Raw genomic sequence first — 24631 nt, forward strand, 5'->3', positions numbered from 1 at the left:
TCTATAGCTTGACAAAGTAGACTGACCTTGACTTCCTCAATCTCCTAAGATGTGGTAAGACCATCTCATACCAGTGGTCAAAATTTCCCTGCTTTTTACTTTAACATGCCTACGTAATGTCCCCACCAATGTATTTGCTGAGTGTTGTGATTTATAGTTACCTTTGTTCTCTGTATAAAAGTTGTTATAGCTCCTTTAATTTGGAACACTTTTTCAGGGCAATTTGAATCAGTACTCCTGGCCTAGGTCACTTACATTTGTCTTAGAATAAACAATTTTCTTATTTCCTTCAAAGATGAATCATTATTTTGCATCAATAATATATATGTGCATGTGTATGTGTTGTATATGTATATGAATGTTTGGTTAAATACTAATTAGTGCCTAAAAAGCCTGCAGTGAGGACTTCAAAAAGATGTGATAATGAAGGAAATGTAGAGGGGAAGCTGGCCACTTCCCTTATCTCCAATCATTAGGTGAGAATCTAAGCAAAGTGACCTTGTTGTAATGGAAAGGAATGTACTCATAAAACATCTAAGGACTTCACCTGACATGCAACCTAACCTATATATATATTCCTCCTGCTTGTAAGTGTAGGGTGACCCTCATTGTATCTTGGCCCACTGCTGCCTAGGAGGGTGTAATAAAATGTCCAAAATCTTGCTGTTGAGTTCTCCAACTTTTTTTCTTTGGGGACCGTAAACAGTATGCTGGGGCTTCTGCAGTCCTAGAGCTGAACAATGAAAAATGTGACTGATTTTCATTTTAGCCACCACCAATTGTATGTTAGCCATTTTCAAAGTAGTTCACCTGTTACTGGATTTAAAAGTGCTGGCTGCCTGTCCTATCATAGGTCAGTTAAGTTGAGAGACACGGTATTGAGGCAAGAGGGTGACTTAATTAAAAAATAGGAAAAGCTGGCTCAAGGAGAAAGGTGACTTGTCACAAACAAAGCCCTTTTTAGGGTGGATGGGAAGGAGACAGGTGTGCTCAAGGACACAAAGGGCTTTTATAGGAAGGGAGAAGGAGGAGCAGAGTAGGAAGACTATGAACTGGTGAGGTTTTTGACAACCACAGTGTATGTCTCCTTTCTTTTCCTGATCGGAACATCTCACAGGACTTTGACCTCCTATAGTTCCTGTAATTTTTTTTCTTTTCTCTCTCTTTCTTTCTTTCTTTTTTTTTTTTTAAGAGACTTCTGTAAGTTAAACCTCAAAGCTATTTACAGATATAAAAATTAAGGAAGAGCATGGGGCATTACAATGGGCCATCAGATGTTCTGAGTTTTGTGAATCTAAAGAAAGACTTAAGCCAATGCAGTGGTAGTTTACGTCTGTGATCCCAGCTATTGGGAAGCTGAGGCAGGAGGATGGCAAGTTTGAGGCCAGCCTGGTCAATTTAGTGAGACTCTAATCCCCAGTACCACCAAAATTAGAAAAAATTTGAAAAATAAAAACAAACAAAAAACAATGAAACACTTAGCAGCTAAAGATTTTTGTTTTAAGAAAAGGATTATGGAAGATGGAAGGGCAAAAGAGAGGGGGAACAAAGGACATATTTATTTTTCCAGTGATGTTATCTATCATTATTCAAAGCCCTTTTGAGATGTTTCAGGAATTCTCTAGGCTATAGTATATTATTCAGAATATATCTGCAATTAATGACAAGGCTTTTTTGTTCAGAAGTAGATTTACTTTTAGGAAGTAGCCAATAATCACTCAGAACCAAATTTGATGGTTAAATAGTAAATCATTGGGCTGGGGATGTGGCTCAAGCGGTAGCGCGCTCGACTGGCATGCGTGCGGCCCGGGTTCGATCCTCAGCACCACATACAAACAAAGATGTTGTGTCCGCCGAGAACTAAAAAATAAATATTAAAAAAAAAATAGTAAATTATTTCTCTTTTGGTTAAAGCAAAAATTTCAAAATAGTAAAGTTAAATAAAAATTTAAATTTTCCCAAAGTTTTAAGTAATTGTTTTCTTGCTTATCCTTAGGAAATATAGCTATGTTACTGAAGGCAGGGTCCTTGTCCCCAGTGCCAATCCAGTAATGAGGACATGGTTTTGAGAAAAAACAAAGTTTTATTGCTTTGCTAGAAAAGGAGAAATGTTTCTTAAAGCTTGGTCCTTGTCCCTGATGCCAATCCAATAACAAGGACCTGGTTTTGAGAAAAAGGAAAAAGAAAGTTTATTGCTTTGCTAGCAAAGGAGAAACAGGGGACTCCTGTCCCAGAGGCTATGATTCTTCCATCAGCAGGAATAGGGAGCTTTTAAAGAGGTAATTCAAACATTATATTCCATGTGTTATCTGTCTTTTTGGGAACGGTTATTTCTGAGATCTTCTGATATTGTCCCCAAGTCTGGATTATTTCATTCCTCAAGGACAGATAAATATGCCTAAAATGGGGAAGAAAGGTAAACTTATTTCCCCTGAAATTAGGGAAGGGGAGAGATTAGAGAGGGACAGGGCAAAAGGAGGAGAAGAAACAAGTCCATTTAAAAAATAAGTTGCAGGAGCAGAGCATCAAGCATAAAGTAGATCACTGTTACAGCTAGACCTATATATTCTCTCTTGCCTCACCTTAACTTGGATTACTTTCTTTCTTTCTTTTTTCTTTTTGTAGTACAGGGGAATTGAACTTAGGGCACTCTACCACTGAGTTACATTTCCAGTTCTTATTTTTTGAAACAGGTTCTCAGAAAGTTGCTGAGTCTGGCCTTTCAACTCTCCTGCCTCAGCCTCGTGAGTTGCTGGGATTACAGGGTGTGTACCACCATGCTTAGCTAAATTTGGATTTCTGTTCTATCACTATGCTCCTTCTTTGTCAGCTGGGACCAATCTTATGTTTCACTGAAGGTCAAAAAAAGAGAATTCCTTAAATCAATTAAATAGATGTAAATGTATGCTGGATACTCATACATAATGCTATACCACATAAATAAAAGGAATATTCTTCAGATCCTGGGACCTTCAGTCACCACAAACACTGTAGAACTGTGACTAGATACCTTTATGGGCAACACACACACACACAAAAGGGAAGATGGTAAATTCATGAATATGTAATTTTTATTGTTTTCATATTTTTTTTTTTAGTACTGGGGACCTAAACCAGGGGTGCTTTACCACTGAGCTACATCCTCCATTCCTTTTTTATTTTGAGATTGGCTCTCATTAAATTGCTGAGGGTCTTGCTAAATTGCTGAGGCTGGCCTCCAACTTTTAATCCTCCTGTCTCAGCCTTTTAAATTGCTGGGATTACAAGCCTGCTACATCATACCAGGCTTGTTTTCCATATCTTAAGAAAGAATGATTATTTATTTATCTGCTTCCAGAAGGGAAGTTGTGGTATAAGAAGAAATATAATTGGTCTTTGTCTCTAGTTCCCACACAGAGTCCCTAAAACCCTTGAAATTTCTTGAGTGTCTGTTGTTATTCATAATGAGATATTTTGATTATATTTGGTTTAATGCTAATGTGGTAACAATGTGGGGCCTCTAGATAGTCTCAGGATGGGGACTGCCTCCAGAAAGACCAAGTGATTAAAACAAGAGCTTGCCAATCCAACCACTGACCTTTGGGAAAGGGGGTGGGGCAGGTAAACTCTATAACAACTCTTAACCACTTGGGAAGCTGAGGCAGGAGGATTTTGAATTCAAAGTCAGCCTCAGCAACTTAGTGAGGCCCTAGGCAACTCAGTGAGACCCTGTCTATAAGTAAAATATAAAAAAGGGCTGGGGATGTGGCTTGGTGGTTAAGCATCCCTGGGTTCAAACCCCAGTACAAGAAAAAAAAGATGCTTAGGGCCTTGCTAAATTGCTGAGGCTGGCCTCCATCACATTAGGCATCACATAAGCTTCATAAAAGATACAGATGAGCACCACATGCAGAGAAGGATGGGGGAAGGGTCATAGTGCTCCCACCCGTCCCAGGGGTGCCACCCTCCAGGGACTGTTGTAAGTTTGGATATCCAGGAGTTCCCTGGGTTTAGTCTACCCGTTTATTCAGTGATAATAAGCATACCTTCTGATGTTATAGAAACTCTTTCTCCTTCTGAGGAATTTATATTTAATTTTTTCAGTTTTTTGCATTTACACAAGTGTAGGAGGGCAGCATCTGAGATATCACAGCTCCGTAGATCTAGAGCTTGGACATCAGGATGTAAAATCTGCAACAAATACATGATGTTGAGAAATGAACTTTTCTATAAATATAAACATTTATTCCATAGTCAGGGTTTTGATGATCTTAGCAGACAAGTGGTTAATGGAAAATACAGCAAAGAATGAAGAAATATATCCATGTGGAGACAGATATGTAAAGCAGGAAAAAAAAACAGGTCAGCTTCCAGTTAGAGGTACAGACTCAATGCCTCCAAAGTCCTAATCAGGATGCAAGCACTGTTGAGATTGTCACAGGAGAGTGGGAGCTGAAGCTTTAAATATTCGTTTTTGTGTTCTCACAAAAGAAAATCCAAAGACACTGAAAGTCAAGCAAGAGAACTTTATTATAAGTGAAAATAAAGTAGATGAGAAGTGAGAGTAGGGTGAAAATAGAGTAAGGCTCAGGCAGAGAGCACACTCATGGAGAGAGAGGGCTGGCTTTGAGCAAAGGATCACAAAGGAAACAGTGCTGTTTTCAAATTTATTACTGTTAGATGTTTGCTTTGAAAACTGGGGACTGCCTTTTGTATTCTTTGCCAGTCAGGTGTTCAAATTCTCCTTCACATCAGGTGGGTGGTGAAGTTTTTGACCCTAGTTGGTCCTCTCCAAAACAGTTAATAGTGGCCATCCTACTCAGAGGGGCTTCATCTACAAGCACATCCTATGTTAATGTGGGCATTGAGGTCAATGGTTGGTCAGAATTTGCCTTAGTGCACCTGCACTATTTGCACTATTAAAGAAACCTCTCGGGGCTGGGGATGTGGCTCAAGTGGTAGCACGCTCACCTGGCATGCGTGTGGCCCGGGGTTCGATCATAAAAAAAAAAAACAAACAACACTCTCTCTCTCTCTCTCTTAAAATAAATAAAGAAAGAAACCTCTCTTCTGAGATATGGTGGTGGAGTTTTTGACCCTAATCGGTCCTCTATGGAACTATCATGGCCATTCTAATCAGGGGGGCTTCATCTATAATTCAATCCTATGTTAATAGGGCCAGTGATGGGGTCAAAGGCTACCTTACTGAGCCTGCACTACTAAAGAAATCTTCCTTACCATACACGGACACCTATAGCCTTAACTCCTGATTTCACACCAACCTCAGTGGACCCTGTCAAGAGTCCATTAATCCTTTTCTTTTGATGTATTTCTTCAATTAGCTCCTTTTGCTTACATTTATTTTCTACAAATCACCTGACACCATTTGCTTTCTCATTCACTTTGAAAGTAGTTTAAAGACTCTAAAAGTAATATGAAGAAACACTTCTGACCTTGCCATGCATTTCACTGCTCATTACTAGCTACTACCCAACAGAGATGACTGGTACATTGTAAAGACCCCTGGATCTGGAGAGGCAAAACCACTGTTACTGAGTGATTCTTTCTTCTGGAAGCTCCCAACAGTCATTAATAACTCTCCCTATGTTGAGTCTTTGCTAGCGTGTATATCTTGAGAGAATAAAAAATGAGTTACTGGACTGGGGACATAGCTCAGTTGGTAGAGTGCTTGCCTTATGCATGGGGGTGGGTGGGACCCATGTCCTTAGTCCTGTACAAGAAGGACTGTTAATGACTTCGAAATTTTACAGAAAGAGGAATGAAGGCAATGGTGGTGGTGATGGTAGTGGTGTTTCCATATAGTTGGAAGAACTGCACACCTGCTAAAGCAGGTGATCTTGACTGGTTATGGTCTATCCACAATTATCTCAGGATTGGTCAGGTGGGGACTTTCCCCTAAGAAAGCTGCTACTGCCTGGAGGATAGCTTCCACTCATTACATAATGTTTATCAGATCTGATTTCACATTTGCCCAAAGCCTGTGATCAGAAGGAAGTAAACTCTGATGATGGTATTCTACCAGACAACTAGTGCTGTGACTATATTGTTCCTGGAATTTAAGGTGCCTGAGTGAAAGAGACAGATGAAAAATGGAAGCATGCCTTTAATCTTGCCTTTAGCCACCCATTGGACATTTGCAGACAAAAATGAATACGATTACAGAAACATTTAGGAAATATTCCAAAAAGATTAAAACAAAGATGTGTGTAACTTTGCAACAGATGTCATAGCTCACTTTTGGAATAATTCTACAATAGAACACTTGTAAGCATGAGAATTAGAGAAAGAACACCAACAACAATCAATGTTTGCTTTTCTCACTCATCCCCTTTGCTCCTTTATGTTTAGATACATTTAGGTTTAAATAAATGTTAAAGATTGTCATAAAATAAAAATTTATGTCTCTGAAGTGTAATATGAAGAAATAGAAATGAAGATAGTGAAGAAGTGAAGAAAACAATTCATTTTCTATAGTATCATAATAGTCACATGTAACATTTTATCCATCAACAGAATCATCAACAATAGGAAAGTGGGAATATTATTCTTCCTCCATAGAGCCAACCGGACTGCCACTGTTCATTTTCAAATGCAGGCTAATAAAAAGAAAACAAAGGTACCTCAGGTTAATGTAGAAGAAACAGTGACACACTGAAGCACAATGACAATATAGTCACAGCACTAGTCATGTGGTGGAATACCATCATCAAAGTTTACTTCCTTCTGATCATAGGCTTTGGGCAAATATGAAATCAGAGCAATTAGCAGTTCTCTGTAGACAGTGGTAATGGTGATGGTGATGGTGGTGATGGCTGCAAACCAAATCTTTAAAAGTAAGAAGTATAGAAACTATTAACTAGTATTTTCAGTTTTTGAAACACAAAGAACAAAAATGCAAAAGATAACACAGGAGTAATATCAAGGGGAATAATTTACTATGCTAACAAGCTTAAAAAATGAGGTGCTAAAGGTGAAGTCCTAATTTAGAAGCTATATTGCAGTGTATGGTGCCCGGGGCTCTCTGACTTAGTGCTCATCACTCCAATCCCTCTCCAGGTCTCCTTCATTAGCTCAACAGGGCTGATACAGCCTGAGAGCTCCTTTACTCTTGTCACTGTCAGGGGTTAAGTGCTCATAAGTCAAAATAAAACATTTGGAGAACACTATATTTCAAAAGAAAAACCATACCAATTTCTGATTCCTAGTTCAGTAACAAAGGAATTAGAGTAGATATTAATACTCATAATAATATTCTAAAAGAAACAAAGGAAAGAATATTGTAAGATAAAACAAGAACAAGAAATCATAAAATGTAAACTACAAATAGTAGGTATGAAAAATAAAATGGTTAGAAAAAAGAACAGCTTAGATGAGATAAACAGACAAGCTGAGGAACAAATCAGCAAGTTAGAAGGAAGTGCCAAGGATGAATAGAAAACATAAAAGTTAAAGAGACCTGGGAGATTATAGAAATGCTAACATATGGATACTAACAGTCTCAGAAAAGTAAAATTAGAAATGAAGAGGTGAAAACACTTGAAGAAATAATAGAAAAAATTCTTGGCATAAAGACAGAAGATATATTGATTTTTCTTTTGGAAAAATACAAAATTTTTTATTTCTTTTCTTACATGAGGATGTGTTGTGTGTATGTGTGTGCATTTTGCTCTTTTTAGAAGGAAATTTTTATATTTTTAGCTTTTGTACACCATTTTTACTTTAATGGATCTTATTGGCATATCATAATTTTTGAATATCAACATCATGCCCAATCAAAAAAAAGAAAAAAAAAAAAAAAACAAACCAAACTTATTTTTCCTTTTTTCCCCTTTAACTTTCTCATACTGGAGATAGAACCCAAGGCCTTCAACATGCTAGGGAAGCATTCCACCACCAAGCTATATTTCCAGCCCACCCTCATTTTTAAATTTTAAGATAGGTCATTCTCTAAATTGCTGAGCCTGGCCTTGAATTTGTGATTCTCCTACCTCAGCCTCCAGAGTAGCTGGGATTATAGGCATATATCACCAAGGTCAGCCATTATTTTTTTTAATATCAAGAAATGTGTTAATTTCCTATGCCATCTATTCCTGTTTTTGCTATTTTAACACATATAAGTTAGCTCATATATTGAAAAGGTGAGTTGGGTCGTTTGTGATCAAGTGTTGAAAATACATTCTTTATTCTAAACAGTTGTTAAGAACAATCATAGAGCCAGGTACAGTGTAGTACACCTGTAATCCCAGTTACTCAGGAGGCTAAAGCAGGAGGATCAAAGTTCCAAGCCAGCAACTTAGTGAGGCCCTAAACAACTTAGCAAGAACTTGTCTCAAAATTTAAAAAAATAAAAAGGGTGGGAATGTCACCCTGGGTCAATCCCTAGTACCAGTAAATAAATAAATAAATAAATAAAAAATCACATATATAACTTGAAAAGTCTTATTTTTTATTTTTATTTAATTTTTTTGTAGTTATAGATGGATAGCATGTTTTGTTTTTATTTTTATGTGGTGCTAAGGATCAAACCCAGTGCCTCACACATGCTAGGCAAGTGCTCTGCCACAGAACTACAGCCTCAGACTAAAAGTTTTATTTTATTTAGTACTGGGGATTGAACTCAGAAGTACTTTATTACTGAACTATATTCCTTGTTCTTTTTATTTTTTGAGACAGGTTCTCATTAAATTTCTGAGGGCCTCATTAATTTGCTGAGGTTGGCCTTGAACTTGGAATCCTCCTTGCCTGAGCCTCCCAAGTCACTGGGAATATAGGTGTGCACCACTGCTCCTGGCTTCCACCACCTTTAATAGCACTGTCTGAGAAGCTCACCTAGGTTTATTTGCTAGGGATGTCAAAACAAATTACCACTCAGTGGGTGGCTTAAAACAAAAGAACTTTATTTTCTTGTAGTAGTGGATGCTAGACATCTGAAAACAAGGTATCAGCATAGTAGAGCTGAGAACTCTGAGGGAGAGGCTGTTCATGCCTCTCTCATAGCTTCTGGTAAGGCCCAGCAATCCTTGCCACTCTTGACTTTCAGGTGCAACACTCCAATTCTGTCTCCATCTTCTTATGGTGTTCACACAGTGACTCTGTAGTCATCTTCTTATAAGGATGCTAGTCATATTGGATTTGGGGCCCACTTGTACTTCAGTATAATCTCATCATAACTAATTACATCTGCAAAGAACCTATTTCAAAATAAGTTCATGTTCTGATATATTGGATGTTACTTCAACTTTTGTATGTGTGTGTGTGTGGGGTGTGTGTGTGTGTGTGTGTGTGTGTGTGTGTGTGTGTCTGAGTGTAGGGTGCTATTCAACCCATAATACCACCCAACAGTCATCTGAATATCCAGGAAAATGTAGCATTATTCCATCTCCCATTTACTATTAATTGAAGCAAAGATTCTAATTATTTTATAAATCTGTAAAGTAAGATGATAACTTTTAGAAAATTTATAAATACAAATATTTTTCTTAGAGAAATAGAGAAAGCTCACTAAGATTTCTGTTCAGTTGGGTGTGATGGCACATGCCTCTAATCCCAGCAACAAGTAAGGCACAGGCAGGTGGATCACAATTTGAGGCCAGCCTCAGAAATTTAGGGAGACCTTGTCTCAAGATAAAAAGGACTGGGTAAGGTTCCTGGGTTAAATCCCCAGTTCCAAAAAGGAAAGGAAAAAAAATATTTCTGTTCAGGCAGGTATGGTGGTGCAGGCCTCTAATCCCAGGCAAAAGGCATAGATAGGAGGATCACAAGTTAAAGGCCAGCCTCAGAAATTTAGGGAGACCTTGTCTTAAAATAAGAGAAAAAAAGAACTGGGGTAAAGTGAACCTATGTTCAATAACCAGTACCACCATCAAAAAAAAAAAAAAAAAAGTTTCTGTTCAGTAGAAAAGACAGCCTTAGTGGTTAATTTTATTTTTCTATAAGACATTTTCCTTTCTTTCAATGTTTTTAATTTTTAATATTGTTTTTAAAGTGTGCTGGAGATCAAACCTGGGTCTTGCACATGCTAGTCAAGTACTCCATCATTGAGCTATACCCAGCGCCAACTCCTTCTAATTTTATATCTAATATAGTAATTGACTTCAGCTTCTTTGAGTCTTGTTTGTTTATGCATAGAGAAGTGGATACGTTTCTTGAATACTCTTGAATTAAGTTTGCATTTCTACTAGTTCTTTTACTTATGAGGTATTTAAAATGTTGTTGGCACATGTTTACTATTTGTGTAACAATCATATTTTTAACTTTTTTTTTTTTTTTTGGCACCAGAGATTGAACCCAGAGGTGCTTTACCACTGAGCCACATCCCCAGCCCTTTTTCTTTTTTATTTTGAGACAGGATCTTGCTAAATTGCTTAGGGCCTTGTTAAATTGCTGAGGCAAGCTTTAAACTTTTGATCCTCCTGCCTCAGCCTCCTGAGCTGCTGGAATTACATACAGATCTGTTTCACCTCACCCAGCTATTTTAAATATTTTTGAATTATATTTAACACATGGAAAAGAACAGAGCAAAAGGATAATTTTATATAATCTTTCAGAAAGTTAATTATTTATTGAATGTAAAAAAATATGAACCTTCTTTTTCAACAAAAGAAAACAACCAACCTTTACCACTTCTACTGACCTAGTGGTGCTCTCAGTTTTAAGTTCATATGATTCTCCACCCAACACATTTTCAACTCTGAAATGCTGTAATCCTCATAAAACCACTACAAGTGGTTACTTTTACCTTCCATTTTACAGTTCAGAGAACCAAGGGTCCATATAAGAAAAAGTGGCAAAGCTGGAATATTAATTCAGGTTGGAGGTCCTTGCTATACTCACTTATAAAAAAGTCAATGAAAAAGGCACATATGTCCAGAAGATAAGCTGGGTTTTAGGGTAAAGGAGCCAATAGAAATTAGCAGGAAAAAGTGAGGTATCCAGAAAAATGGGACTAGTTCAGGAAAGTGATTTTTTTTCTTTTTTTGGTGATACTAGGGATTGAATCTAAAGCTTCATACATGGTAGGTGAGAACACTATCGCTGAGCCAAATCCTCAGCCCTAGAAAAGTGATTTTTAATTGCTGATAATTATCTATGAGTAGATTACAAAATCAATTTAGTAGGTTGTGATAAATATTTTTAAAAATGAAACAAGATAAAGATAGAATAAAATAAAACAGAAAATACCAAAGCATACTACTCACCATCTTGTTTACATAAGTGTGATTTGTGAACTGGAGTTATGATGAAACATGTATTTCTTATTCCAAGTCTTGATTACAAGTTTTAAACTTTTTAAAATCATAGATATACAGAGTAATAGCACCATGAAGATAAGGGAAGTAACTGAAAGAATAGTGAAGAACATATGGGCATTTTTATTATCTGGAGGGAAAAAAAATCCCAATGCTTTATTATTATTATTCATTTATAGTGGGGATGTAAATCTAGGGATGCTTTACCACTGAGCTGAATCCCCAGCCTTTTTATTTTTTTGGTACTGAGGTTTGAACCTAGAGATGCTTTACTGCTGAGTTAAATCTCTAATCCTTTTTACTTTTTTGAGACAGAGTCCTGCTAAATTGTCCATGCTGGCCTTGAACTTGCAATTTTCCTGCTTTAGCCTCCCAAGTAGCTGGGATTGCAGGTGTGTGTGCCATGTGCCCAGTACTCCCCAATACTGGAAATATTTATTATATTGTAAAATTTTTACTAATCCTACTATATACCATTCTATTCATACTATATACTAATCCTACTATATATCATTGCTCCAAGACTCTAAAACCATATTTTAACAGTAAAATAGAATTGCTTTACAGTTGTGAATACTCTTACCTCACTTATATTTGAATCTGTTATCTGCCCCTGCAAGCTCATTATGTTAATCAGTCTATCTTTTATGCTGGGAGGCAAAGGCTTAAGGTCTGTGATATATCTGGAAATATTCTCGATGAAGCACCAAAGGCATCTGAAATACAAATACAAAATAATAAATTACACTATGCCTGTACTGGTTCCCACATTTGTCAGTATTTCTGTTAGTACTTAGCTCTTTCATAAAACAGTGTATACTTCTGGCAGGGAGGGAAGGTATTGGGGATTGAATCCAGGCGCACTTTACCACTGAGCTACACCCCAGTCTTTTTTTTCCCTTTGTTGAGACAGGGTCTTGCTAAATTGCTGAAGCTGGTCTTAAACTTGAGATCCTTCTACCTCAGCGTCCTGAGCAGCTGGATAACAGGTGTGCACTGCCATGCTTGGCTAGTTATTCTCTTCCTAATGAACATTACTATTGTTTCTAGGATATGTTATCATATATCGTTAGAGTGTTTTCCAAAAAGTCTATAAAATTTCTTTCTTTTCCCCAGTACTAGGGAGGAACCCAGGGAAAGTGTGCTACTATTGACCACAAGCTACATCTCTAACCTTTTTAATTTTGAGATAGGGTCTTGCTAAATTGCCCAGGCTTGCCTCTAACTTGTGATCCTCCTGCCTCAGCCTCTTGAGTAGATGGGATCACAAGCATATGTCACTGTACCAAGCTCTCTAGTGAGTTTTATTTCAGTTATTATACTGTGTGTGTATGTTGCTGGGGATTGAACCCAGGGCCTTGTGCATGCAAGCCAAGCACTCTACCAATTCAGCTATATATATATTAATACTGGGGATTGAACTCAGGGGCACTCAACCACTGAGCCACATCCCCAGCCCTATTTTGTATTTTTTTTAGAGACAGAGTTTCATTGAGTTGCTTAGCACCTTGTGGTTGCTGAGGCTGATTTTGAACTCCTGTTCTTCCTGTTTCAGCCTTCTTGAGCCACTGGGATTGCAGGCATGCACCACTGTGCCCAGCCAGAATGTACAGTTGGTTCTTAAAAAAATTTCTCTTTATTGATTTGATCTATTTGATAAGACTTTGTTATCATACCTTGTTTTGCTTCTTTCTTTTCTTTCTAAAGCCTGAAGTAAAAGTCACATAATACTCAATTATTGTAAACCATAATATTCAGTGGCATCTATTCATTCATAATGTTGTCCAACTACCATCTCTATCTAGTTCCAAAACATTTTTATCAACCTAAAAGAAAACTCTTACCTAGTAAAGATGCAACCACATTTCTCTGTTTTCCAAGTACCTGACAACCACCTATTTGATTTTTGTCAAAAGCTTCTAGTTAGCCTAACAGGAATTTTTTTTTTTTTTTAGTGTAATGTTTTTGAGATTCATCCATATTATAATCCATATTATATCCATCCATTATATCAATATTCCACTTTTTTCATGACTGAATAATATCCCATTTTATGAATATACCACATATTGTTTATTGATTCATTATTTTCTACCTTTTGGCTATGTAATATGTTATGAATATTCACAAAAAAGTATCTGAATACCCAAATTCTGCTGGGAATACCTAAGAGTATAATTGTGGTAATTCTATATTTACCTTTTGGAGACACTACTAAGTTGTTTCCCCCTTTACTTCCTTTATCATGATTCTTTTGTTGTTGGGACTGGGGATTAATCCCAGGTGCACTTTACAACTAAACTATATCCCCAGTCCTTTTCATGTTTATTTTGAGACAGGGCTTTGCTAAATTGCTAAGGTTCCCACAGAGTTGCTGAGGCTAGTCTTTTTTTTTTTTTTTTTAAAGAGAGAGTGAGAGAGGAAGAGAGAGAGAGAGAAAGAATTTTTTTAATATTTATTTTTTAGTTATCGGCGGACACAACATCTTTGTTTGTACGTGGTGCTGAGAATCGAACCAGGGCCGCACGCATGCCAGGCGAGCGCGCTACCACTTGAGCCACATCCCCAGCCCAGCTGAGGCTAGTCTTGAACTTGCCATCCTCCTACCTCAGCCTCCTGAGTTGCTGGGATTACAGGCTTGTACCACCATACCCAACTATATATGTATATTTTTTAATTTCCTATGGTACTGAGGGTGGAACTCAGGGGCACTCTAGAGCTATATCACCAACCCTTTTTACTTTTTGAGTTGGGGTCTTGCTAAGTTGCCCAGGATGGCCTCAAACTTATGCTCCTCCTGCCTCAGCCTCCTGAGTCTCTGGTATAACAGGTATGTGCTACCACATCCAGCTGGATCCTTTTGTTCTTTGAGCATATTTATAAAACCTTCTTTGAAGTAGCAAACAATTCTGAGAAATGAGATATTGTTTTCCCCCAAGAGAAAAGGCAAGTTTACTCACTGCTTGTTATAAAATAGGGTATTCACCAACCAAGTTCAGTTTTTCTCTCCTGTAATGCGCCTCCAACATGTGCAGACACCCATCTGAGCCCTTGGTGTCATCACCCATGCAAGATTTGATGTAAAAGGATGACTAAAACAAACATGCTAATACTCCTGGTGCTTGCTGTTCTTGAGTAAAAATTTTTGTTGTCTAACCTAGGAATCTTATTTCTTCTGCTAGCCTCCACGAAACAAAGTTACACCCTAATCTATTTATTGTGTAATATAAAATCAAATCCCAGATCTGACAGTCTGGCAGTGAAAAAATGGATGCTGATAGAATCATGACTTTATTGAAGAGGAAAGGCAAGGATCTTGTGGGACAGCTTGGGGATTTGAGAAAATGCCTTGGATCTGGTGTCAAATGCTGTCACTTAGAGTTAGGTAAAGGCAGAAGGAGAAAGGGTGCTCTATTGTTTTACTTGTTAATAAAACAAGCTGCCTTAATGTTGTGTTGGCTATTGTTCACTCTCCTCCATACAGAAGGAAAAAGGGATGCTGTTAGAATTGGGTAGCAAACCATGTGGCTCCAGTTTAAAGGTAATATGAGCATGGGTTTTAAAGAAATTAAATTCTAATGCTGAAATAAATGATGTCATAAGTGACGACCTAGTATTTGAACCAAAAACATTAGCAATTCATGTGACTGAGCCACAGGTGGAAGTGTCTCAAAACAAAAAGTGAAAGCAAAGCTTCACCTAATAGTGCAAAGCCAGCTGCTTAAGTACCTGGCTTTTGCCACAGCTCTATGTGACTGGTGAGGAACGCCAGGATGCTGGGTGTAGGGTGGTCAAAATTACTAAGATTGTGGGGTAAAATGCAGCAGTGTTTGCTAGGGCAGTGAGAAAAGGACATCTGGGCCCTTATGCTTGCTGAGAGTTATCCTGAGGAGGAAGCAATGTTCTTACTCAGGCAACAACCCTGTGGTAGGGACTAGGGAAAGAAAAGTATCCTTATTACCCTCGCCATCCTCTGCAAGCTAGCCTTTCCCACCACTGCATTTCCCACACTCCCAGTTGGGTAAGGGTAGTCTTCTCTTGGCTTTAATTTATTACTTGTGTACACATTAATCTTCTTGGTTTCTGATCCCTTAGCAGAAAATGGCACCCAAATTCAACTGATAGTGTCTGGGTAATGTTCTCAGTGGGGAAAAGAAGCTAAAGTGGCTTTGTGGGTAGCATTTTTTGGCCCTATCAGTGTATTACCAAAAGCTCATCCTTGTCCTGCATGCCATCACTGAAGTCTGAATTACATTGTTTTTGTTCCTATGGTGGGTGTGTGCTCAAGGACAGCTACCTCTGCCTAGGATGGGGAAGAAAAATAGTCTTGTTTTCCCTGAGGCTGGGAGGAGGAGAAAGAAAAGAGAAAAAAACATGTCCATTCAAATAAGCCTCAGTGGCAGAGCAGCAAGGCCTATATTCAAAGCATGAAGTGGTCCACTGTTACAAATATCCTATTATGGTTTTCACTGATGCCCGTGTAACTGGTGTTCATATGTTTTACTTTCCTGGTCCATCAATGTCAGAGTGGCTTCTCCTGTTCCAGGACTGCCACCTGTAAAGAAATTAAGTACCAGATAGTTTACCCTCCAAGTTATCTTCCAGTCTTCTCCTAAGAAATTCAGGAAAAAGGGGAAATCACAGCTTTAATGACTTAAGCAGTAGAAGCATTCAGACAGGCCCTTTTCAAATATAAGATTACTACCTGTACTAGGGATTGAAACCAGGGGCACTCTATCTTTGAGCCACATCCCCCACCCTTTTATATTCCATTTTGAGAGACTCACTCAGTTTCCCAGGTTGGCCTTGAACTTGTGATCCTCCTGTTTCAGCATCCTGAGTTACTGGAATTACAGGTATGTGCCACCATGCTGAGATATACTCACCATGCTGAGATAGACTTTTTACTTATTTTTTAAATCAATATATTTTTCGATGTGGATGGACTTTTATTTTTTCATTTATTTATATGTGGTGCTGAGAATTGAACCCATTGCCTCACACATGGTAGGCGAGCGATCTACCACTGAGCTACAACCCCAGCCCCATACTCTTTATTTTTTAAGATGGTTATTAACCAGCTTATAAGCTTCTGTTGTAACTGAATGCCTGTACATGAAAGCTATGGCTATTTAGTCTGATATCAGTATCTTGGGTAGATCAACTAGGACTCTGCACATAATAAGGGGAGAACCAAACAGGTATTAAATGGCATATTCAAGAAAGCAATTGACCTGACCTTTGTGGAATCCTATTTTAATATAAAACAGTGACAACTTTGGGGCTGCTCTGATACTCTTATCACCTGAAGCAAAGTTACTAGCTCACTGGGGCTCTTGACTCAAAGAGTTTCCTATGTATGTCTGGACCTAGTATACTGGTGGTCTGGCTCCATTGAAAGTGGAAGGTATTTACTAGGTATCAATCAGTAGCTGTCCAGCCTGAATGACGGCTTTGGAACAGACTGTAGTATGGGCTAGTTGAGGTATATAGTAAACTGTTACTCTTGTCTTAGACCAGGGTAATGACCTCTAGACCAAATCTGGCCCATTCCCTGCTTTCATAAACGAAATTTTCTTGGGACACAGTCATGACCATTCATTTATACAGTGACAAGCTATTTTCACACTATAATGGCAAAGCTGAGTGGCCTCCATAACTGAAAATATTTACTATTCTATTTGGGCCTTTACAAACAAAGTTTGCCAATATCTGCCTTAGATAAAGACAATATTCCCAAAGTCAACAGATTATATTTTTTTCTGATTCTTGAACTGTTGCCAGTAATCTAATCACCTTGTCTGTCACTTAGAAGAAGAGACTGTCAGATTAAAGATAACTCTCTTTAGGACTGTGAATTATGGAAACAAATAGCAGCAGACAGACAGGTATACATAACTGATGTAGCCACCAAGTACCCTCCTTCCCCGCAAGAGCTTCTTGTCAGCAAGATTTTACAAAAAGTGTCAACAGGATTTCATAGGGTTTCTGCAGAGAGCTCACTGTGGTTTGAAGCCTCCTCTTTGTTGTAAAATCAGGTTTCTCTTTTTTGTAAAAGCTAGTTTACAATCAAGTTTGTTGCTGTGCTAGATGCTGTCTCTGTTTTTTTGGTTAAAAACTTGTGAAACCTATGTCTAGTGTAAAATATGGGACAAAGAGTAACAGTTATGTGCCCACCCACTGTCATGTAACCATAAATTTGAAAGAATTTCCAGACCCTGGATCTACAGATTTTTAGGCATTAGTCCCTCTGGGCCACTGTAGCTTAAATAAGCCTGCTTCCTGAAAATTCCTTCAGTGTATAGTCTCATCTGTCCTACATCATAATAATTCATACTTTAATGGAAGGACTAGAATTGAACTGCTAATTAAACATACATCATTTCTACCACTGTTCCAGGATCCATCCTCATACTGAACAAAGCATATATCTACTACCATGGCCTGGGAATGAAGTAAAGATTACATGTATCTGGTACCAGTGCTACCACTGCATGCCAGTCTTGTGCCTCCCTTCAAAAGTCAGTGTGTTTGTCTCATAGTGAAACAGGCCAGGTTGCATAAGGTATCAGTCCCTCATGCTCCTGACAATCTAACTATATCAAGCTTTTAATACCCCCTCCATACACTTTGAGGCTATCACTGATGCTTTACTATTGTTGGCATTTTTTCAGGTTATGGCTTCACTGTTCAGTTTTATCAGTCAACTCCATCTACCCTGGCCACAACATAAAATGAATTATGTTTTTGGTTTTCCAGACCACTTGCAGTTTGACAGTGGTATGCCTTTTATTGCAAAGGTCTAATGGACTAATAGTCAAGGTAGTCAATGGATATGTCACACTTTTATCATCCCCAAGGTTGCTGGCTCTTACAAGAGGTAAAAGGGACTTTAAAATATATATATTTTTAAAGTTGTAGATGGACACAACACCTTTATTTATCTTTATGTGGTGCTGAGGATTGAACCCATGCTAGGTGAGCGCTCTACCACTGAGCCACAACCCCAGTCCCATAAAATGGAATTTAAAGTAATGTTATGGTCTGAGTCTAATTAATATAGATTATAGGTATAAAATATTGATAAATAGAGTAAGAACTATAATATGAATAATGTTAAACTGTAAGCATAATAGCAGGATAATCATGTAACTGTAAGACATAGAATTTAAGTTGTTAGAAATAAGAACAGTGTAAGGTAAAAAGTATAAGCCTATAAGTTAATATAAGTTACAGATAAGTATAGGTTAATGGAATTATAGTTAAATACAAGGTATAGCTATAGGCAAGTATAAGTAAATATAGCCATAATGACTGCATTTTTATGACTCCCGTGTGAAACTGTCATAAGTTGTTTTTAAGATGTTTAAAAATTGTTTTTCTGTACTTAAACCCAGGATGTGGTTGTCTGTTTCTGTTCTGCTAACTGCTTTCTCAGCCCCTGTATCCTGCATGCTTGCAACTTGCTGATTCCATAGGATGTGGTTTTCTTCCTTAAATACTCTGGCCACAGACAGTTTGGAGCTGTTTCCCCATAGGGTCACTTGGATCAGTCTCTGGCCAATATAAAGACTCTCAAATTTGCTTTAAATTCAGACTTACAGTGTTTTCTGAGAGGTCGTCCCATAACAGTAAGCCAGCTAAGCATTCTTCACAGAACTAGCAAAAACAATCCTAAAAATTCATATGGAAGAACAAAATACCCTGAATAGTCAAAGTAATCCTGGGCCAAAAGAGCAATACTGGAGGTATCACAATGCCCAAATTAAAATTATACAACAGAGCCATAGTAACAAAAACAGCATGGTACTGGCATAAAAACAGACCAATGAAACAGAATAAAAGACACAGAGACAACCCCACACAAATACAACCATCTGATTCTTGACAAGAATATCAAAACATACATTGGACAATGGTGTTGGAGAAAACTTGATATCTACTGAAGAATGAAACCAGATTCCTAGCTCTCACTCTGCCCAAAAGTCAACTCAAAATAGATCAAAGACCTAGGTATAAGACCAGAAACTCTGCAAATGCTAGAAGAAAATATATCAAAAATCCTCCAACATAGAGGTGCTACAAAAATTGTGGCAGTGGAAAGAGATAACCAACACTGGAGATGTAGAACAGCAAGGTTTATTCAGCACTGGGCTAAGCAAAGTTTTCTCCAAAGGCTGAGCACAGTTCTTCATTCTCAGTATCTTTTATTCAGCACAGACAAGACTTCAGGGTTTTAAGACTTTCCTGTTCAAGCAGCCCAGATTCCTTCTCCCTTTCTCAGGTGACTCAGATTCCTACTACAGCTGCTGACTGTTCCTACTACAGCAAGATTACATAAGTAGAAATCAGCAAGCTGCCACTGTTAATAGAGATAAAAAGGAAAAGGAGCCGGGCACAGTGATGCATGCCTGTAACCCCAGCAGCTCAGGAGGATGAGGCAAGAGGACAATGAGTTCAAAGCCAGCCTCAGCAACTTAGTGAGGCCCTAAACACTCAGTGAAACCCTGTCTCTAAATAAACTACAAAAACAGGAGGGGATGTGGCTCAGTGGTTAAGTGCCCCCTGAATTCAATCCATAGTACCTTCTGCCCCAATATACAAATAACAATAAATGCTGGTGAGGATGCATGGGGAAAAGGAATCCTTATATATTGTTGGGGAGGATATAAATTAGCACAGCAACTATGGAACTCAGTATGGAGGTTCCTCAAAAAAACCAAGAATTGAACTACCAAATGATTTATCTATACCACTCCTTGTTATTTATCCAAAAGAATTAAAGTCAGCATATTACAGTAATAAATGTCTACCCATGTTTATAGCAGCACAATTCACAATAGCTGAACTGTGAACCAGCCTAGGGATCTGTCAATGAATGGATAAAAAAAATATGATATATATACATAATGGAGTTGTATTTAGCCATAAAGAAGAAATGAAATTGTGTCATTTACAGGAAAATGGATGAAACTTGAGAGCCTATGTTAAACAAAATAAGCCAAACTCAGAAAGAGTCATAAGTTTTCTCTCATGTGGAAGCTAGAGAGGAAAAAGGAAAAGAAAGGTGGATGTAGGAGATCTCATGAAAATCAAAGGGAAGCCGGGTGTGGTGGCTCATGCCTGTGATCCCAGTGGCTCAGGAGGCTGAGGCAGGAGGATTGAGACTTCAAAGTCAGCCTCAGCAACTTAATGAGACCCTAAGTAACTTAGTAGGACCCTGTCTCTAAATAAAATATAAAAAAGGGCTGGGGGGCGTGGCTCAGTGGTTAAGTGCTCCAGGGTTCAATCCTTGGTACCTGTCCCCACCCCCCAAAAAAGAGAAAAGAAGGGATATCTAGGGAAGAGAGGAAGGGAGATAAAAGAGAAATGATGAGGAACAATGTTGACTAAATTATGTTGCTATATCATATGCATGTATGAAAATGTAATAACAAATCCCATCATTATGTATAATTATAATGCACCAATAAAAATAAACTAAAGGTGGCAAATGCCTGTAATCCCAGTGGCTTGGGAGGCTGTAGCAGGAGGATAGTGAGTTCAAAGCCAGACTCAGCAACTCATTGAGGCCCCAAACAATCAGTGAACCTTGTTTCTAAATAAAATATAAAAAAGTGCTGGGGATGTAACTTGGTGGTTAAGTGCCCCTGCGTTCAATTCCTGGTACCAAAAACAAAACAATAACAACAACAAGAACCCCAAAACCAAAAATCCCAAAGGGTTCTCCAAGGCAGCACTAGTCAAAGTGCTAGTCAACGAGGGCTGGGGATATAGCTCAGTGGTTGAGTTCTTGTCAAGCACATGTAATGCATGCAGTCCAATTCCCAGTACCATGCCCCCCCACCCCCCCAAAAAAAGTGCTAGTCAGTGAGGAGACCAGGAGCATATGCAAAGATATAAACCAAACAAATCAAACATTGTTTCCTTTATGGAGATAGTGCTATCAATTGCATTAAATAGTGTGCTTAGTGAGAGAGTCTACCGCTTTGTCAAGATCCTTACTTTGTCACAAACCAGACACAGATTGCAGACCAGCTGCCAGTCTCAGTCTATAGTTTGTCTTGAAAAGGTTACAAATTATGGCTCTAGGGGCAAATATGATTCCTTACATGGAGGATAATATCCTAGTATGACAATGAAGGTCATGTGGTCATCTTTCTGATTTACTTCCAAGTTTTAGATAATTATTCTTGACTTCTGTTATTTTATTTTCTCTTTTCACTAAGTACTATGCTTTTAAATTCCATCCACATGAATATGCACATCTACTCTACTTTTTTATGGCTGCATAATTCTCCATGGTGCTCTCCTAGTTATAGACATTTCAGCTCTAAACCACCAGAAATAATTATGCAAAGAATTACTTTGTACATGTCTCCAAGTATGGGCTCTCCTTATCTTTTCCCAAGACTTAACAAGTTTCCTAAGTGTCTCCATATTCTCAATTCTACCCAATAAATCTCTAAGTGCAGTTCCCAAACCTTTGATAGTCCCCCATAGCTACAGAATTAAATGCTCTTATTTAATCCTGGGATTCTACTCCTAATTATCTTGCTTTGTTTCACACTCTGCTATTCATAATCTGTACTCTGGTCAAACTGGAATACCTCTTTCTGGTCTTCTCACATCTGATTATTCCATTCTCCCTTGGATGCATTTCTTTGAATTTGCAACTGTCAGATGCTTGCCAATCTTCAAATATAATCCCCTTTATACAAAGCTTTCTCCAAATCTTTTTCTTTTTATTATTAGTTGTTCAAAACATTACAAAGCTCTTGACATATCATATTTTATACATTTGATTCAAGCATATTATGAACTCCCATTTTTTCCCGGTATACATATTGCAGATTCACATCGGTTACACATCCACTTTTTTACATACTGCCATACTAGGCTTTCTCCAAATCTTATATTTTATTTTCCTGATCAGAAATTTCAAAACATTTTGTTAATACGTCTTTTTTGGTATTGTTCTACCTTTATTATAGTTATTTATATGCCTGTGTCAAAATATTAGACCTCCTCTATTTGGGTTATTTTCCACAATCTTCAGCACAGTGCTTCATTTGCCACACATGCTGTTTAAATACACACTTAACTGAATTCTGGGCAACTCCCAAAATTAAGGAATTGTGGATACAAGGAAACAAAAAACAGTGATTGTAGTTGCTGGAGTTCAGAGGCTCATTTGTATAGAACCCTTAGAAATGCATAGGAAATAGGAATTAAGCTGAACTTTAGAAGAAAGGTCAGGATTTAGTAACATATCCCTGATTACACAGCTTTCTATAGTAGGCAGGAAATAATAACTAACATAAATGAACATTTAACTATGTGCCAAGCACTGTTGTATAGGCTTTACCTATATTGGCTTTTAATCTTCATATCAGTTCAAAAGAATATAATAACAATGAGTGTTATCCATTTACAGATGAGAAAACTGAAATCCAGACAGGTTATATATCATTTGTTCATGATTATAAAACAAGTAAATGTTAGATGTATGAATAAAACTGAGGTAGTCTGTCTTCAAAGCTTGTACTTTTTGTGTGTGTGGGGTGAGGTGGGGGACTAAACCCAGGGGTGCTCTACCACTAAGTTACACCCCTATCCTTTTAAACAATTTTTTTCATGGCTGTCCAGGATGGCCTTGCAGTTGGAATCCTCCTGCCTTTGATTAGGAAGTCCCTGGGATTACAGGAAAAGCTTACTCTCTTTTCTTTTTTGCACTACTGGGGCTTGAACTCAGGGGCTCTCTGCCACTAAGCTACATACCTAGTCCTTTTTTCTTTATTTTTATTTTGAGATACTGGCTTACTAATTTGCTGAGGCTGGCCTGGAACTTTGGATTCTCCTGCCTCAGCCTCCCAGAGTGCTAGGTTTACAGGCCTGTACTTCCATCCTGGTTCAAAGTTTGCACTCTACATTACCCTAAGCTGACTTTGTTGATGGAAATTAAACCCCAATTTTATTAGACTCTCTACAAGTGTAAGGCTAGACAAGGGAAAACCATCTAATTTCTCTTTCATGAAAAGTGGCATGATTGAGGGCCAAGAGTTTCTGGAATATAATGTAAAATGTCAAATCCTATAGTTTTTACACCACCAGTGAACTGCCACATCATTTACAACTATGTGAATGGGATCCTGCTGGGCATGGGGGCACTCAACTGTAATCCCAGCAACTCAGGAGGCCGAGACTGGAGGATCCAAAGTTCCAGGCCAGCCTCAGCAATTTAGCAAGAACCTAAGCAATTTAAGGAGACCCTATCTCAAAATAAAAACTAAAAAAGGCTGGGAATGTGGCTCAATGGTTGAGTGCACCTTGGTTAAGTCTCCAGTACCTTCCCCCCCAAAAATTCTAATTAGAATAATTTATACCCCTTGTGTGTAAAATATCAAAATACACTCTACTGTTATGTATATCTAAAAAGAAGAAAGTTAAAAATGCAAAAGAAAAACACCCATTGTTTTAGAAGGCCTTCAGTACATTAAAGAGACTGTCCTCCTTGGCATTTAGCTAATTTTTACATGGCCATAATAATGGAGTAAAAGCTCATGGAGACACAATTGCCATGGTAACTGCAACTTCCAGCACAATTTCCGGTGTAAAATAATAACAATGACTAACAATGGTGTTTACTATTTGCAAGGCATCCTTCCAAAGGCTTTACATGCGCTAATTTTATTCCTCAGCAGGACTTCTTAAGGTAGGTACTATTATTAGTACTAATTTTGTACATTAAGAGCTCGGACACAGGAAAAGGTTCAGAATTGGCACACGGCAGGTGAGGGGCAGGGCCGGGAGCTGAACCTAGAAATCCCTATCAAGGACCCCTCTTTTAAGTTGCTTTCTACCTACTGCCTGCAGGAGTCAACTGCAGTCTGTTCCGGTAACCGGTGGGGCTGTGCAGAGAGAGGGCTCGTCAGTGTTTTGTTCTATCGAGGCTTCCGTTCGGGTTGGAGGCCGGCCTCTGCCAGGAACCACCAGGGCGCGGAGCGGTCCCGTAAAGGGGAGCCGGGACCCTCATCCGGGAGCGCCCAGGCAGAGGACCGAATGGCAAGCCCGCCCAGCAGGCCACTCTGCTCAACTGTCCTCAGGACACAAACCAGCCACCCGGGAACAGAAACGAGCGGGGCCTCCTCGGAGGTCCGGATAGGGAAAGGGGCGGGAGGGAGAGCGGCGTAGGGCCCGGCCGGTTGGAGGAGGTGCCCGCGCGGCGCGAAGGGGAGGCGGGACGGGGCGGACTCACAGATCCAGGAGCTGACTGACCGACCCCATGTGAGGCATCGCAGCGGTCCTCAGAAGCCTCTTCCGCGGCCCCTGGACCTCTAGAACCCGGCCGGGGGCGGTCCGACAACTCCTCCGCCCCGCGG

General features: G+C 38.7%; 1 protein-coding gene across 3 annotated transcripts in view; it reads right to left on the reverse strand.

Annotated features, from left to right (window-relative positions):
* Amn1 (antagonist of mitotic exit network 1 homolog) overlaps window positions 1–24631 on the reverse strand; it is a 37371-nt gene extending 12740 nt beyond the window's left edge. For 2 of the 3 annotated variants that reach the window (XM_076854265.1, XM_076854264.1), the window contains exons 1-3: window positions 24508–24631; window positions 11833–11965; window positions 4026–4170 (exon numbers count right to left, since the gene is read on the reverse strand). In XM_076854265.1, coding sequence (XP_076710380.1) covers window positions 4026–4170; window positions 11833–11965; window positions 24508–24545 — 316 coding nt within the window. In that variant the 5' untranslated portion in view covers window positions 24546–24631. Of the gene's footprint in view, window positions 1–4025; window positions 4171–11832; window positions 11966–24112; window positions 24175–24507 lie in introns of those variants that run through there. The other variant, XM_076854267.1, reaches the window with a different exon arrangement.

The sequence above is a fragment of the Callospermophilus lateralis genome, chromosome 4 (genome assembly GCF_048772815.1).
Source record: "Callospermophilus lateralis isolate mCalLat2 chromosome 4, mCalLat2.hap1, whole genome shotgun sequence".
Lineage (NCBI taxonomy): Eukaryota > Metazoa > Chordata > Mammalia > Rodentia > Sciuridae > Callospermophilus > Callospermophilus lateralis.